This window comes from Ovis canadensis, chromosome 10 (assembly GCF_042477335.2).
Source record: "Ovis canadensis isolate MfBH-ARS-UI-01 breed Bighorn chromosome 10, ARS-UI_OviCan_v2, whole genome shotgun sequence".
Lineage (NCBI taxonomy): Eukaryota > Metazoa > Chordata > Mammalia > Artiodactyla > Bovidae > Ovis > Ovis canadensis.
Genome location: NC_091254.1, coordinates 33,437,980 through 33,455,328, shown reverse-complemented (window position 1 = coordinate 33,455,328; position 17,349 = coordinate 33,437,980). Strand labels below are relative to the sequence as shown.

Sequence of the window (17,349 nt, the reverse complement as noted above, 5' to 3'; positions counted from 1 at the left end):
AGTTGACTTGACTCATTGGAAAAGGCTCTGATGTTGGGAGGGATTGGGGGCAGGAGGAAAAGGGGACGACAGAGGATGAGATGGCTGGATGGCATCACTGACTCGATGGATGCAAGTCTGAGTGAACTCTGGGAGTTGGTGATGGACAGGGAGGCCTGGCGTGCTGCGATTCATGGGGTCACAAAGAGTCGGACACGACTGAGCAACTGAACTGAATATTAGTTTCAGATATACAACATATTGATTCAACATTTTTATAGCTTATACTCCATTTATAGTTATAAAATCTTGGCTATATTGTGTATCCTAATAGCTTATTCATTATAAAACATAATAGTTGTAGCTCTTGATCCCCTAAGGTTGTGTTGTATCCAGCCCCTTCTCTCACCCCACTTGTAACCTCAAGTTTGTTCTCTGTGCTTGTGAGTCTGTTTTTTTTCTGTTACGTTCACTAGTTCGTTTTAATTTTTAGGTTCCACATGTAAGTTGAAAACGTACAGCATCTGTCTTTTGCTCTGATTTCTCTTAGCATAATACCCTCCAAGTCCATCCATGTTGTTGCAGATGTCAGAATTTCCTTCTTTTTGATGGCTATCTAGTATACACACACACGCCCCACACATCTTCATCTGTCCATCTGTTGATGAACTTAGATTTCTTCCATATCACGGCTATTGTAAATAATGCTGCTATGAATATTGGGGAATTGAACCTGGGCCATGGCAGAGAAAGCCCAAATCCTAACCAGGGAACTCCCCTATTTATGGTCTTTTTGAGGACAGCCATTCTGACAGGTATGAGGTGATACATCATGATACTTTTTGCATTTCCCTGATGAGTTAGCAGTGTTGAGCATCTTTTCGTGTGCCTGTTGGCCATCTATCTCTATGTCCTTTTTAATGAAATGTCCCTTTAGCTCTTCTATTTTTCATACAAAGTTGTTGTTTTTTTTGATGTTGAATTAGATGAGCCATTTACATGTTTTGTATATTAACCCTTTATCACTCATATCATTTGCAAATATTTTTCTCCCATTCTGTAGGTTGTCTTTTTGTTCTGTAGATGGTTAATGTGTCATTTAAGATCAGTGTTGCCTTATAGACTTTCTGTCTGGATAATCTGTCCATTGATGTAATTCAGCTGTGAAAGTTCTCCACTGTTATTGCATGGCTGTCAGTTTTTCCCTTTATGTCGGTTAATATTTGCTTTATAAACTTGGTGGTCCCATGTTGAGTGTCTCTGTATTTCCATTGTTATATCTTCCTTGATCCCTTGATTGTCATGTAATGTCCTTCTTTACCTCTTTAGCAATCTTTGTTTTAGAATCTATTTTGTCTGGTACAGTATTGTTTTCTTTTGATTTCCACTTGCATGGAACGCCTCTCCTTCTTTTAACTGTGTTTACACGTGTCTTTAGATCTGAAGTGACTCTCTTGTAGGAAGCATGTTTTTGTATCCATTCAGCCAGTCTCTGTCTTTTGATGAGAGCATTTAATCCATTTACATTTGTAATTACTGGTATGTTTGCAATTATTGCCATTCATTAATTGTTCTGTAGTTCTATTTGTAGACTGTTTTTATATTTATTTTTTTCCTTATTTTGTTCTCTTTCCCTTGTGATTTGATGACTATTTTTAGTTTATGTTTGAATTCCTCTCTCTGTGACTGCTTTTTGGGGTTTTGGTTTATGGGTACCATGAGGTTTTTGTATAGCTGCTGCTGCTGCTAGGTCGCTTCAGTCGTGTCCAACTCTGTGACCCCATAGGTGGCAGCCCACCAGGCTCCCCGCCCCTGGGATTCTCCAGGCAAGAACACTGGAGTGGGATGCCATTTCCTTCTCCAATGCATGAAAGTGAAAAGTGAAAGGGAAGTTGCTCAGTTGTGCAGTGACCCCATGGACTGCAGCCTACCAGGCTCCTCTGCCCATGGGATTTTCTAGGCAAGAGTACTGGAGTGGGGTGCCATCATCTCCTTTTGTATAGCAATCTATGTATATGTATATGTGATTATTTTAAATTGTTGATCTCTTAATTTCAGATGCATTTTAACAGCCCTACAGTTGTACTCTCCTCCCCTCACGATGACTGTTTTTGACATATATTTTGAATCTGTTTGTCTTGTCTATCCCTTAACTTCTTTTTGTAGGCATAAATGATTTTACTGTTACTTTTGTCTTTTCTGGAGAAGGGCACGGCACCCCACTCCAGTCTTCCTGCCTGGAGAATCCCATGGACAGAGGAGCCTGGTGGGCTACAGTCCATGTGATCACAAAGAGTCCGACAGGACTGAGCAGCTAACACTAACACTTTCACTTTTTGTCTTTTATCCCTCCTGCTAACTTTGTTCATGAATGATGTACTGTCTTTGCTGTATGTTTGCCGTCACCAGAGAGTTTTTTCCTTGTATAATTTTCATGTTTCTAGCTGTGTGGCCTTTTCTTTTCCACTAAAAAGTTTCCTCTAACATTTGTCGTAAAGATGGTTTGGTGGCACTGAACATTTTTGGCTTTTGCTAGTCTGTGAAACTTTGGATTTTCATCAGATCTGAATGAGAGCCATGTCAAGTGGAGTATTCTTGGTTGTAGGGCTTTCCCTCTCATCACTTTAAATACTATCGTGCTAATCCCTTCTGGTCTGCGGAGTTTCTGCTGAAAAGTCAGCTGATGTCCTTGTGGGAGTTTCCTTTAAGTAACTTGTTGCTTTTCCCTGTTGCTTTTAGTATTCTCTCTCTACCTTCTGTTTTTGCCATTGTAGTTACAGTATGTCTTGGTGCGGTCCTCTTTGGGTTGGTCCTGTTTGGGACTCTGTGCTTCCTGGACTTGGGTGACTGTTTTCTTTCCCAGGTGAGGCAGGTCTTTAGCTTCTGTGTCTTCAGACGTATTCTCGGGCCCTTTCTCTCCTCTCCTCTGGATTCTCTATCGTATGAATGTTGGTGTGATGGTTACTGCCTCAGCGATCTCAGCTGCCCTCTTTCCGTCCCTCTTTTCTGTTCGGTGTCAGTGATTCCCACTAGTCTGTCTTCCAGCTCATGGGCCTGTCCATCCGTATCATTTCAGTCTGCCATTGATTCCTTCTTGTGTGTTTTCATTTCAGTTATTGCACTCTGCATCTCTTTGCTGGTTCTTTATGTTTTCTAACTCTTTTATAAGAACTTCTAGCTTCTCGCTCTGTTCATTGATTCTGACTCTCAGTTCTTCAGTCGTCTTCATGATCATGACTTGGAACTCCGCCTCTGCTTAGCTCTAGGATTGTATCTTTCATCTGAGATGGAGTGTTTCTCTGTCACCTCATTTTATTTAACTTCCTGTGTCTATTTCTATGTATTGGGGAGGTTGGTTATGTTCCCTGACTTTGGAAAAGTGGCTTTTGGTAGGGGGTGCCCTTCTGTGTGGGCTGTGCGGGTCTTCCTGCTATGGCAGGCTCACCACTGTGGGCAGGGTGGAAGGTGTGGCTGGCCTCTGGTCTGATGGGTTGCCAGGCCCTTCCTTGGACGGAGGCAGCTGACCACTGGTTGACAGGTGGATCACGAGGCTGTGGAACCCTGCGAGGCTCGCCCAGGGGCTGGTGCTGGCTCGCTGGAACCAGGAATTGGGTCCAGGAGATTCTGGAGCTGGTTCCTGCCCCCTGGTGGCTGAAGCCAGGTCCTGGGGTCCCGCTTCAGGGTCCTGGGGTCCCAGAACTGGTGTCTGACCCCTGGTGGCTATGGTCAGTTCCTGACACAGCTGGCTACAGGGTCTGGGGTGTCTTTTTTTTTTTTTTTTAAAAGCTGTGCTGGGTCTTAGTTGTGGCATAAAGGATCTTAGTTGTGGCATGCGAACTCTTAATTGCACCATGCAGACTCTACCTCTCTGAGCAGGGATTGAATCCAGGCCCCCTGTATTTGGAGTGTGGAGTCTTAGCCACTGGACCACCTGGGAAGTCCTGGGTCAGGGGTGTCTTGAAATTGGGTTTATCTCCTGGTGGGTGGAGCTTGGGCCCAGCTAGTCCCGGGACTGGTACTGGCCTGCTGGGGGGCTGTGGTTGTCCTGAGGCGGGTGAGGCTGGTCCCCAGGCTGGAGCCGGCTCACTGGTGAGTGGGCTGGGGCTCCGGGGAGTCTGGGGCTGCTGTCTGCCCACTGGTGGACAGAGCTGGGTCCCAGGGTGGTCAGGTCTGCTGTCTCCGCACCAGGGCCTGGCCCTCTGGTGGGCAGGGCTATGTCCAGGGGTGGCTCTGGGCTTGGGGGTCTTAAGGCGGCAGGTCTGCTGGTGTGTGGGGCTCTGTTCCCACCCCAGTTGTTCTGCCTGAGGTATACCAGTTGCTGCTGCTGTTTACTCGCTGTGTCCAACTCTTGCAACTCCATGGATTGTAGCCCACCAGGCTCCTTTGTCTGTGGAGTTCTCGAGGCAAGAATACTGGTGTGGGTTGCCATGCCCTCCTCCAGGGAATCCTCTTGACCCAGAGATTGAACCCACATCTCCTGCTTTGGCGGGTGGATTCTTCACCACTACACCCCCCGGGAAGCCCAAGGTCTCCCAGTACTGGTACCGATAGGCTAGCACGGGCACGGCTCATCCTGAGGCTAAAGCTAGAGGATTCCAGAATGGTGTTTGCCACTGGTCTACCAGCACTGTCCACGTGGTAGAATGAGCTCCCAGAAACGGCCGGTCTCTGTGTTCCAGGTGAGCTCCAGTCGCCTCCCAACTCTCAGGGAGACGCTTCACGATGAGCAGGCAGGCCTGTCCTGGGCTCTTTTCAAATTGCTGCTTGTGCCCTGGAGCGTGCGTTCCTTTAAGAGTGCAGCCTTTTAAGAGTGAAGCCTCCATTTTCCCCTGCCCCCTGGGGCTCCCAAAGGCAAGCCCCACTGACCTCCAAAGCCGAATGTCCCGGAGGCTCATCTTCCTGGCACAAGACCCTTCGGCTGGGGACGCTGATGTGAGGCTCAGCCCGTCGTTCCTCGGGGAACCTCTCTGTGGGCCACTCACCCCAGGGGTGGGGCTTGACCGTATTGTGTTTTTGCGCCACGTCTGGTTATGGTTCTTTATCTTTAGTTGTAGAAAAGACTGTTGGGTACCTTCGGTCTCTTGGATCCATAGTAGTGTGCGTGTGTTCACTCAGTCGTAGTCTCTTTGATCCATAGTAGTTCTTCGTGTGGGTGTGCCCATGCTCAGTCGTGTCCACCTCTTTGTGACCCTGTGGACTGTACCCTCCAGGCTCCTCTGTCCATGGAGTTTCCCAGGCAAGAATACTGGAGTGGATTGTCATTTCCTTCTCCAGGGGTTCTTCCCAATCCAGGGATCAAACCCACATCTCTTGTTTCTCCACCATTGGCAGGCAGATTCTTGACCACTGTACCACCTGGGAAGCAAGTTGTAATTTTGGTATACTCTGCCATCTTCTAAAGTGTGTGTGTATATATATATACTTTTCGGCTTCTATAGTTTGTCCTCTGATGATTCTGATGTAGCCAAATTTGAAAACCACTGAGATTTTGCCCCCAGTTATTACTGGCTTGGGCTGGGGTTGCCATTACAGCAGGGATGGACGTGTTCTTCATTTACATCATATTCTTCAACAGATATTTTCTGAGTGTATTATGTGCCAGATACCGTGTTGGGGACTCAGACCAAACTCATGCTGAAATGTAGCACTTTTGTGGGTCAGACAGTGTGGTGAAAAGGTGGAAACATAAACGTGAAGTTTTCAGAGGTCAGACGTGAATAGGACATTAACATCTGAACTATATATTGTTAGGTTGAGAAAAACCTCCAAAGAGGCCAGTTTTAAATGTTTATTTTGAAGAGGATATTGTACTCATGTGGTGACTGTGGATGAAAAGAAATTTCAAAAGCAGACAGGTTTGGTAATGTATAATAAAATTTATTATATCAAAGAGGCATTATGGGCTGGAACTAGAATCAAAGATAAAAAGTTTATGCATTCAACATTTACTGAGCATGCTAGCTGCTGGAAACGTGACAGGGAGAAAAACAGGAATGGGAGTTTCTGCCCACAGGCTGCTTACACCCCAGTGGTCTGATGTGCGACACAGTGGCTTGCACCGAGAAGAGACGTGAGGAGAAAGGACGATCTTGGTGAAGACCTCACAGCGGAACGTGCAAAGGCCCTGGGGCGGGAGCACCTGGCAGCCACTTCGCTCACTGGAGTGGGGGAGGGGAGGAGGCCACTAAGGGAATTTTAAGAGCCATGGGACGCACGGTCTAATTTACTCGAGTAGACTCTGAGGAATATTTTACCAGTGGGAGAGAGGTAGAAGTGAGATGGCAGTAAGGAGGGGAGGCGGATGGGCTTCAGAGGCCCATCAGCAAGAACAGGTAAGAGCGGGCAGGGCCAGAGATGCCCCGCGGGCCCGGGGCTGACGGTGTGTGGCTTCACAGGCCGCTCTCCAGCTTTCACCCTGACTGCAGCTGTGCTCGACTCCTGGCTCAGGAAATGGCCCTTCTTAAGAAGACAGAGAAGAATCTGAAGTGGAACTTGACTGAAGCCCAGAGCACAAGGTTTGTTTTAAGTCCTGGAGCAGCTCAATCTCTTCCTTCAGCTGCCGTCGCCTCTCTTCAGATTCGTGAATGTGATTCTCTACTGCTGTGAGGAGGAGGTTGTTTCAGGTCATTTGGTAGTTCTATATATAACGTACCATTTCTAGCCTCTTTTCAAAGTTCTTAGTACACAGCACTGTGCCCCAGATGAACAGGGTCCAGTGTCCTGTGAGCCTTCATGCCTTTGCTCCTCTTCTAGTTCAGGATCAAATTCTAGTATTTATCACACTTAAGGCGGGTCTATACATCTTTAAAATTTTGTACACAATTAGAAAAGGTAGCTTTTGTATCTCTCTGAGGACTTGAAAGCAGCGACTGTATAACCTTAATGCTGCACATTATCCATTTATTGGGAGAGGATGTGGTTAGATTACCGAGGGTACGGCAAACCTTTCAGACAAATGCATCCTAGATTTAATGCTACAGAAAAGCTTCTGGCTTTATTTAGAAATAGGAGTGCTTTTATTGTGGCAACTTAGAAGCTACTTTAGTTAGGCTTTATGAATCTATAATAATATTCAATGGCAATGTCATTTTTTAAAAACCTGAAAATGGAAGAATATTAAAATATACATACATAATCTTTCCTTGGAGTATCTGTATATATGTAGTTAACTTTCTGGAACATTGGAAAGGCTGAATTAAGCATGAGAGTTACCCCTTGGAGTGTCAGAAATTAAATCTTCTAAGTTGGTTCTCATGCAATTCCAAATAGTGTCTCCTCCTAACAGTGTCTCTCCCTGGTGCTCACACCCCGCAAACAATACACTGTACTGCTCCCACCTGACTCACCTAGTGCTGACATGTGGTAAACGTGCCACTTTTATACGAAAGAAAAATAAACACAAACGAAAGTCAAAATACAAAATAAAGCAGGTGCTTTCAAAAAAAAAAGGTACTCCCATTAGAAGTATGCAGACATTCTCAAGAGACTGGTGAAAAAACACCACCACACCATTGTTGGTAAATTAAAAACATTTTCCTGCCAATTATAAATGTAACACAAAATTCAAACAGAAATGTGTATTATGAAAACAAAAATGAGAAAGGCTTATGCATACTGAGAGAGGAACATGAACCAATATTTTCTTCACGGGGAAAGTATTTTCTTAATACATTTGCTGGAAAGACAAATACACCTCCGGAAGAGAAAAGAGTATAGGCCATTGTTTTCAACTTCAGAGGGAGCCCTTTGCCCCAAACCCTCCGCTCCTGCCTGGGATGTGCAGGGCACAGCCTGCCAGCTGTGTGTGGCAGCCTTGGTGGAGAAGTCAGGCAGGACCCATCAGTGTGGAAACGTAGCCTCTTTCAAAGGCATCCGGAACAATGGTGAGAGGACCACTGCCCAGTGTCTCCTGGAAAAATTGTGTCTCTGTTTCCAGCAGGCTTTCTCAAAAATTTCTTGGCGGTTCTTTTTTGATGATGAACTTTAGAATCAATCACAACTTTCCCTCTCCTCCATTAGATTTGAAGATTGATGTTGGCAGAATTGAAATTTATACACGTCACACCAAGTGAGAGGGAGACGGTGGCGTCGTGATTTACCACAGCCTCACCCCTGTTCCTGCTGATGCCCAGGAATGGTGCCCAAATACTTCCATTCTGCAGTCAATTTTTTTTGTTGTTTCTACTTTTTTAAATGAGTTTTTTTCTGATGAGGGAAGTATTTTGTGTCTGTATTAAATGTGGAAAATACAATGAGCACTGAGACAAAAGAAGTTACTATAACCCGGCCACTTACAGGTAACTGCTGTTTCCCTCGCGTGCAGTCTCTGTGTGCGCATGTGTGTCTCTGTGTGTCTATGTGCTCCTGCTGGGTGTGAGGGCACATGTTTCTAATGGGCTTTTTAACTGAATGAAGCGGAATTGAACGTTCTTCTAAAATAGGACTTTCATCACCTGACTAGTGTTGTATCATTTCAGTATGGAAGTATTTATGAACTCTGCTGCTCAGTTATAACTCACATACCTGCTTGAAAGTTTACAAGTGTGTCTTCAAACAGTCTACAGTCAAAAAGTGAAGTCCCGATTTCCTCATAGTCTGGAAGGAGGAAAACATTTTCAGTTTTATACAGACAGAAACGCCTCACAGAGGAACCCCAAATAAGGAGCAGCACACACAGCAGGCACCCCCTGCCGCAGCAGCAGCCTCCCCAGGGACCCTGCTGGAAACGCAAACACCTGGCACCTTTACTGCATCAAAAAGGTCCCTGGCCCCTCCTAGGAAGGGGCCACCGTGTTAACAAGCCCCCCAGGAGGTTCACATGTGCTTGATCTAGAGACAAGAATAAACAAACAAAAGGATGTAATGAGTGATCTTTGGCAAATGTTTGCTTATAACTTCACTTTTTGGTTTTGTCCTATAGAAAAAAAATCCCTTTCAAATAATCGTATATTTTACATTGTTCCCTAAAATACAGTCAGGCCTTTCCTTTTAAGACAGCTATGCTGCTGACCTCCTGTGCCGTCAAAAATCCAGGCTAAACTTTATAGCCAGCCCCCCAAAATATGCGGTTCTTCGATCTGTGGTTTTGCATCCACAGATTGGGTAGTATTTTATTGTGTAGTATTTACTGAAAAAAAATTCAGGTATAAGTGGGCCTGTAAAGTACAAACCTGTTATTTGTCAGCTTTATTTATAATAAAGCTTTTAGGCTCCTAACACAGCTTATAAGAAGGGTATGTGGTATATACCTGTGTGTACAGATGGAAACTTAACCTGCCAAAAGAGTTGTTTCTGAAACGCATCTTTAAACCAAAATCGACAAAAACGTTAAAATTTCTTTCTTCTATGTTTTATAGTTTAAAAAAGCAACTAGGTTTTTAATGAACAAAATCTGAGTCAACTCAAACCTATAGCTTTTTAATGAACAGAATCTGAGTCAAATCAAAACTAACATCATGAATGCCATTCTCAGATCTTAGTAGTAAACATGCTCAGTTGCGGGGAGGGGGCAAGTGTCTGAGTGAATCTAGTTCTGAGCTCTTGCTGGTCACTCTCAGTTATGAACCTCTGGGGAAAAAACATTAAAACTTCCAGGGCATCAGGCTATTTTTTTTTTCTTTTACTACATTAATGAGTTTGTGAATTACTTACATTCTGTTGACTTACAGAGATCTGGATCAATAAACTTTATTAAAGAATGAGATAAAGAAGGAAAAGAAAAACAGCATAGAAAGAAAATGTGTACTTTAGGGGGGTGTTTGTTTTGTTCCCGATGTAGGTCTGTGAGACATATCTATATGTAAAAAATTTGTTATTTCAGTACCTGATTCTGCAGTGGTCTCATCCATGAGTCTTTCCTGAATCAAATGAAGTTTGTCTAATATTTCTTCAAATAAAGCATCAAGCAGCCCTGCTTCTTTACATTTCTTGAGAAAAGCAGCTTTCACAATTGCGTCTAAGAATAAGAAAAGAATTTCAGAAGGACATGGTACGTCTCAGGGCAGCCATCCTACACACACTCACTTCTTCAGACTTTCCCTAATGGTGGATGAGCGTGATTAGATAACACATACACAGCACTTTTGGGCTTCCCTGGTAGCTCAACTGGTAAAGAATCTGCCTACAATTGGAGAGACCTGGGTTCGATCCCTGGGTTGGGAAACTCCCCTGGAGAAGGGCATGGCAACTCACTCCAGTATTCTTGCCTGGAGAATCCCCATGGACAGAGGGGCCTGGCGGGCTACAGTCCATGGGGTCACAAAGAGTCGGATGTGACTGAGTGACTAAGCACAGCACCGCACCTTTATCTTTTCTGTTAATTTTTCCATAGCTCGCTCTTTTTTTTCAAGCTGAAACAATGAAATGTTATAAAAAGGGAAAATAACTTCTCTGCTTAGAATAATGATGTAAATAGAATTTTCTAAAATTTAGCTTCAAATCTTTGAGATAATAGTCTCCCTCATTTTTTTTTCTGTCACAATTGACTGTTTATCATTATGGAATATCTGTTTCCTTCACTGGACACTGGAGTGGGCAGCCTTTCCCTTCTCCAGGAGATCTTCCCAACTCAGGAATCAAACCCAGGCCTCCTGCATTGCAGGTCGATTCTTTACCAGCTGAGCTGCAAGGGAAGTCCATTTCCTTAACAGAAAGGTAAAATTACTGGCTTCAGCCTCCTGGGGTGAGGGTAGGGGATCACAGGGTGAGGGGCGGCCTGTCATTGGACTCTGAACTCAGGCAACCCTGGCTTCTATATCGGGAACTGTATCCTTTCCTAATACTGAAGAGCAGTGGGCCATCCCACCCCGTTACCTTGATCTGTTGAGATTCTGATGGAGTGGATAGTCAGGACAAAGATTCCCACTCTCACAGTTCACTACTACAAGTCCAGAAGAATAAAGTGGGGTACCAACTCTCAAATTCATGGTAATAAGTACTGTAAGTCATATTTGTTACCGAAAACTTATAGCAAACCTGTGTGTCTGCCGTCCTTTTCCTTCTTCAGTGCCATTCTCTCAGGTGGCTAGGAGAGAAGAATCAAGACTACTTTACACTGATTTTTTACTGTTGATATTTAATACAGTAAGTCCTCTACATATGAACAAGTTCCAGTCTGAGAGCGCGTTCCTAAGTCCAGTTTGTTTGTGTTCCAACAGTTAGCCTAGGTACCCAACTAACACAATCGGCTATACAGTATTGTAATAGGTGTATAAATACTTTCCACAAAAATAATACAGAACACACCAAAGAAACATTTTTAGTATTACAGTACAGTACCTTGAAAAGTACAGTAGTACAGAATAACAGCTGGTATACAGGGGCTGGCCAAGTGAAAGGAAGAGTTACTGACTGGAGAAGGGAGAGGAGGTGGGAGACGGTCTAGAGCTGAAGGGTCGGCAGCAGTAGGAGGTGAGGGCAAGCTGCAGCTTCACTCACGCCTGAGGTTGACGGCACAGGTTCTGGCTCCTTGCTGGGTTCAATTCTATCTACCCTCTTGAGAAAGCGGTCCAGTGTTGTCTGGATAGGAGCTCTCTGTTTCTCATCACAGGCGACAGCGCAGCACTGGACTGCATTCTGAACGGCTGCTGCAGCTACGTTCGGGTCCTGTGCTCGAAATAGAGACACTGTACTACTGTAGTCTCTAGTACTGTGAAGTGCACACCAGAACCAGCGCCTGTAGAGGCTGCACACAGGTGACAGTGTGCGCCAGACAAGTAAACCAGCTTATGTGACTGGACATGCTCACATCTTTGAAAGGGTGCAACTTGAAGGTTCATATGTAGGGACTTACTGTATTGCATAAAGTGAGAAATTTTATCAAATTCAGTGATATGCCTATGGTGAAAGTCATGTCTGTAGGCATAAACATCAAATGTATTTTTGTGTTGTCTAACAAAACCTTAAGAGGTGTAACAAGCCCCTCTTGTATAAAGGGTGAGAGGCGAAGGCTGCTGGCTCATATTAATTTAGCTTATATGAGCTAATGCAAATCCCCGAAACATTTTCATATGCTTTACCCATAACAGGAATCAGAAAATTATGAGTCATGTATTAGGGCAAATATGGATCCTGTAGCTGGGAAATACTTGGCTAGGTAAGGATGTTCCACTGTACCACGTGGGCTCAGATCCTCACTGATTTGGTACCAGGACACGTATTACAGGAACCATGGGATGGAGGTTATGTGCTTAGACACCCAAGACACATCTGACTTCTCTTTTGTATTCATCTTATCATGTATCACTGTGTCACCCAAAATTCAGAATGGTTTAAAAAAAAGACTATATGGAGAAAATTAAAGCTGTAATAAAATGAAGTCAAATTACCTGTACATGATGACGTTTACTTCTTCCTCTTTTTCTTTTCACTCCTGAAAAGTAGGGTGAAAAACACAAGTTATGTAGACGTTGGAATTTGTAAAGGAAAAGACTAATGCTTGACTGCATAAAGTGTACAAAGTCAAACTTGGGTATGTCAGACTTAAGACTAAATGTCTGCAAAACAAACGCCAAAAGGGCAAATTTTAAAATGTAAAAAGACCATATAAATCAATATGAAAAAGGGAGCTTAGGTAGAAAAATGGGCAAATGGGGAGCTCTGGAGAAGAGGCTTCATTAAACAGAAAAATTAGGTCATAGGACAACAGATGTAACTGATCAAAAGTAAGGGAAATACACTCAATTTCACCCAAAGTAAAGATATGCAGAGGAAAACAGAATTTTTCACTGGTCAGATTAAGATGAAGATGTTTAATACATAAAGTTTGCAAGGATTTGGGTCATTGTGTGTACTGCTGGTGTGGCCTCTAGAAGATAACTAGCCAACAGTTAACCCAGAGTTTCACTCTCCATACGCTTTGACCTAGCTATCTACTTACAGGAAGTCGAACAGTATTGTTACATACCTGCACAAGGATGATTCCAGAAGGTGGTTAACTACAGTATTTAATGTGATAGAAAAAGCTGGGAACAAGTGGTTCAGCTATACAACTGAGTAAGATACACCGTGGAAGACGATGAAGCCTATTTTAAAAAATGAAGTAAGATCTACTCACAGCCACTGACGGAAGAATCTCTAAGATACATGAAGTGAAAAAAGCGAAGTACAGTATATGTTTGTATACACAGAACACTTTTGGAAGAATTTTAAAAAAAAAGATGGTTTCATCCAGGGAAAGGATTCATTACAAATGGTGTTACAATTTGCTTTTTGAAATACATTATGGTCATCTTTTCCTGTCGATAAACATTGATTGACAGCAGTATTTTTACAGTATATCTGATCAGTTGAAAGGCTGATGGTTGAAGAATGAGGGTAGCTCTTTGGTTTAAAGAGCATTGTTTACCACCACACAGTGCAGCCGGCAGGACAGGGAGCTAAGCCTTCACCCGAGAGGGCTGACTCCCATGCAGACAGCATTCCAGATAAGTGTTGGCAAGACGGCTGTTCCAGCAGTACACAAAGGCTACCTAACTCTAGGCAGCCAGGACCCAACTGGCCTCAGAACAGAAATGCTGATCATGCATTCTTAGGGAAACTGCATTCAGAGAACATACAGCACTTTGTCAGTTTTATCTACTGAAAATTGACAGTCATTTTATAAGATGAATCGGAGAAGGCAATGGCACCCCACTCCAGTACTCTTGCCTGGAAAATCCCATGGACAGAGGAGCCTGGTAGGCTGCAGTCCATGGGGTCGCTAAGAGTCGGACACGACTGAGTGACTTCACTTTCACTTTTCACTTTCATGCATTGGAAAAGGAAATGGCAACCCACTCCAGTGTTCTTGCCTGGAGAATCCCAGGGGCGGGGGAGCCTGGTGGGCTGCCGTCTATGGGGTTGCACAGAGTCGGGCACGACTGAAGTGACTTAGCAGTAGCAGTTAGAAGACGAATAGTCATAAAACCCACAGCTTTTACCGTGTCTTGGTTTGGTCTGCTCACTGTAGTGAGAATGGAAGACACCAGACAAAGGCTTCATCAATGGTAGATCTAGTTACAAAGAGAAATTTAGTCCATTATATACTGCACACCGCACAGGGACCAACAACTTAATTTTAAAAGTATTTAACATTTTAACTCAAAAACTTGTATTTTAACTTACTGAGGCCAGTACATCAGGTTATTCCATGTCTTACCTAAATGTTTACCTTTTTTAAACTCACAACACTGAATTCTAGATACTTACCATTTTGAGGGTCAGCATGTTGTTGGCAAAACACTCTGAAAACATGAAATTTCAGAGAGTCAGATATTTTGATTTACACTTTTCAAGTATTATGCCTGTTGCTTTGTAACTTAAAAGGGAACTAACCTGTTTTTCATGAGGGCTTAACCCTAAGTATTTATTTTAAAAACAAAATTGCTGGGCTTCCCTGGTGACTCAGTGGTAAAGAATCTGCCTGCCAATCCAGGAGACACGGGTTTGATTTCTGATCCAGGAAGACCCCACATGGCCTTGGAACAGCTAAGCCCCTGTGCGCCAGAACTTAAGCCTGTGCTGTAGAGCCTGGGAGCCACAGTTCCGGGCCCCTGGGCCCCAGCTGCTGCGGCCTGCTTGCCCTACAGTCTGTACTCTGCAACGAGAGAAGCCAGCACAGTGAGAAGCCCCCGCTTGCCACAACTGGAGAAACGACCCTGCGGCGATGACGACGCAGCAGGGCCAAAAATAAATAAATATAATTATTAAGAACAGAACTGCTGGGACTTCCCTGGGTGTCGAGTGGTTAGGACTCTGCGCTCCCAACGCAGGAGGTGAGGGTTTGATCCCTGGTCAAGAAATTCAGATTCTGCATGCTACGGAGCACGGCCAAGGAAAAAAACCCCAAACAAAAAATGGCCGCTTAAGCCTGCATTCACAATTGACGCACATCAAGTGCAGATGGAGCCCATACCAGCGTCCCCGGTGCCCTTGAACCACATGGACCGTCAACGTGCTCTCTGCAGGGGTGAGTGCTGATGACATATTTCAAACAATATGCTTATTACATAGGAGTCAGTGGGACTTTACTGTATAAAGATCCCGAGCAATCCGGCAGCTAAGGCACACATTTTCATCTGACTATACAAAGTTCTGCTGCTTCTCCACAATAAGCACAAAGTTGGACTTCCCTAGTGGTCCAGTGTGTAAGAACCCACCTGCCATTGCAGGGGACACGGGTTTAATTCCTGGTCCAGGAAGACCCCACATGCCATAGGACATCTAAGCCAGTATCCCCCAGCCCACGTGCTCCAGCTGCTGAGCCCACGCCCCCAGAGCCCGTGCTCCGCAACAAGAGGAGCCACTGCGATGAGAAGCCCGCGCTCCGCACAGCCAGGGAAGAGCCTACGCAGCAGCGAAGCCCAGGCGCGGCCAGAAAGAGACCAGGAACTGAGGCCGCAGACTGCACGCAGCGATCTGCGGGGCGAGGCGCTTTCTCACTCCACAGGCATCGCCCCCAGATCTTTGATTTGAGCTGCACAAGCCTGGAATTGATCAGCCATAGAAGAGAAGGAAGAAGTGAAGCTGCAGCAGAGGAGTGCTCTGAGTGAAGGAGCTGCTCTGGCTCCATTTTTTTCTGCAGCCTTTGTTCCTCCTCTGCCCCCAGATCTGTGTCTTTAAGGTGCTGACCTCCAGATGCAGGGTCCCCCGAGCCTAGGAGAATGTATGAATTCTTCCCGTCTTACCTATACCAGTGCCCGCTCCTCCATGCAGTTCTCCCAGCAAATCACCCTCCATCCCCAATCAATATTAATCTCATCCTTCGGATTCTGGTATCTCCAAGCACTTTTGTTTGCCAGGTATACTTAATTTTTTATGGAAAATTTCAAACAGAGAGAAGTGGAGGAGATGTGATGAACTCCCATGCCCCCACCCATTTTCAACAATTACCAACTGAAGGCCAAGCCAGCTGCATGCAAGTCCCATCCTGCCACAGGCTGATAGTTCTGACCTGGCCCTCCTATGAGGTGAGTTCCTCTTTACATCATAGCACCTAACAAGGGGTCTTGTGCGTGACAGGCACTCTGAATGTTTCAGTTCAATAAAAAAATCAAGGAAAGTTCACCTGATACTTGATAGTGTTAGTCGCTCAGTTGCACCTGACTCTTTGCGACCCCATGAACCACAGCCCGCCAGGCTCCTCTGTCCATGGGATTCTCCAGGCAAGAATACTGGAGCAGGTAGACATTCCCTTCTCCAGGGAATCTTCCTGAGCCAGGGATCAAACCTGGGTCTCCTGCATTGCAGGCAGATTCTTTACTGTCTGAGCCACCAGGGAAGCCTGATACTTGATAAAAACTATGACAAAAAGGATTACTTTATGGAGTCTCTCTTCAGTGGTTCTAATATATGATCAGTATTTTTTCAGACTTTAAGGTATAGCAGGAACTTCTTTTTGTTTGACCTTGTAGCTCTGCTGATAATAGTCTTTCACAGTGGGTGTTTCAGGACTTTGGAGAAGTCATAATAAAACAAGCTCTTTGGGAAGGTAAGTAATAAAAGTGAAGTAGAATATTACAACCCATGGGTTTCTCCGTAAATCAAATATAGAAAGAATATAAAATTAACATATTCATACATTTCCTGTCTAGTCTCAAGCAAGAAAATACCTATGGAACTTGTAAAATCAGATATCAAATTATAAATTATTTTACACTTCTTGGAATGTTAGGTTTGCCCATATTTTAGCATATATGACCCCTAAGCTTAAAGAGGATGTGGTGGCAAAGAGCAAAGTCTCTGGAGCCCTTTAGCCCAGCCCTGCTACTTGCCAAAAGTGTGGCCTGGGTACAAATTACTGTCCCTCAGGGCCTCAGTCTTCTCATAATAGTACGGAAATAACAGTATCTACCTTATTGGGCTATTATATGAGTTTTAAATGAATTAACCTTTGCAAAGTACTTTGAAGTATTCCTGGCAAAAAGTAAATGGTTAATAAAGTAATAAAATAGTGTTGGAAGATTTTGATAAAATTGGGGGGGGCAAGTCTACCCTCCATATGGAATTTTAAAATATCATTTAGGAATGTAATAGATCTTATAAAAATTGTATTAAAAGTAACCCTCTGGGAGGGATAAATTAGGAGTTTGGGATTAGCATATATATACTACAAGGACCTACTGTATAACACAGGGAACTCTGCTTAGTATTATGTAACAACCTGTAAGGAGAAAGAATCTGAGAAAGTCTGAGCTGACTCACTTTGCTGTACACCTGGAACTAACACACCACTATAAATCAACTATATCTAATGATAAAATAATAATCCTCTCAGCACTGATCCTATTATTCAGACACCATGACTGAAAAAAATGTACATATCTCACTGAACTTAGAAATGTCCAGGACTTCCTTGGTGGTCCAGTGATAAAGAATTCACCTGCCGATGCA

The 17,349-nt window shown here is 44.1% G+C and overlaps 1 protein-coding gene across 10 annotated transcripts in view; it reads right to left on the bottom strand.

Annotated features, from left to right (window-relative positions):
* Positions 1-5,835: 5,835 nt before the first annotated feature.
* The window catches only part of SETDB2 (SET domain bifurcated histone lysine methyltransferase 2), a 75,605-nt gene continuing 64,091 nt past the window's right edge, over positions 5,836-17,349 (bottom strand). For all 10 annotated transcript variants that reach the window (XM_069601354.1, XM_069601350.1, XM_069601356.1 and 7 more), the window contains 8 exons: positions 14,167-14,201; positions 13,899-13,970; positions 12,306-12,349; positions 11,416-11,583; positions 10,954-11,002; positions 9,803-9,934; positions 8,503-8,574; positions 5,836-6,579 (listed from right to left, as the gene is read on the bottom strand). In XM_069601354.1, the coding sequence (XP_069457455.1) occupies positions 6,440-6,579; positions 8,503-8,574; positions 9,803-9,934; positions 10,954-11,002; positions 11,416-11,583; positions 12,306-12,349; positions 13,899-13,970; positions 14,167-14,201 (712 nt within the window). In that variant the 3' untranslated portion in view covers positions 5,836-6,439. The remainder of the gene's footprint in view (positions 6,580-8,502; positions 8,575-9,802; positions 9,935-10,953; positions 11,003-11,415; positions 11,584-12,305; positions 12,350-13,898; positions 13,971-14,166; positions 14,202-17,349) is intronic.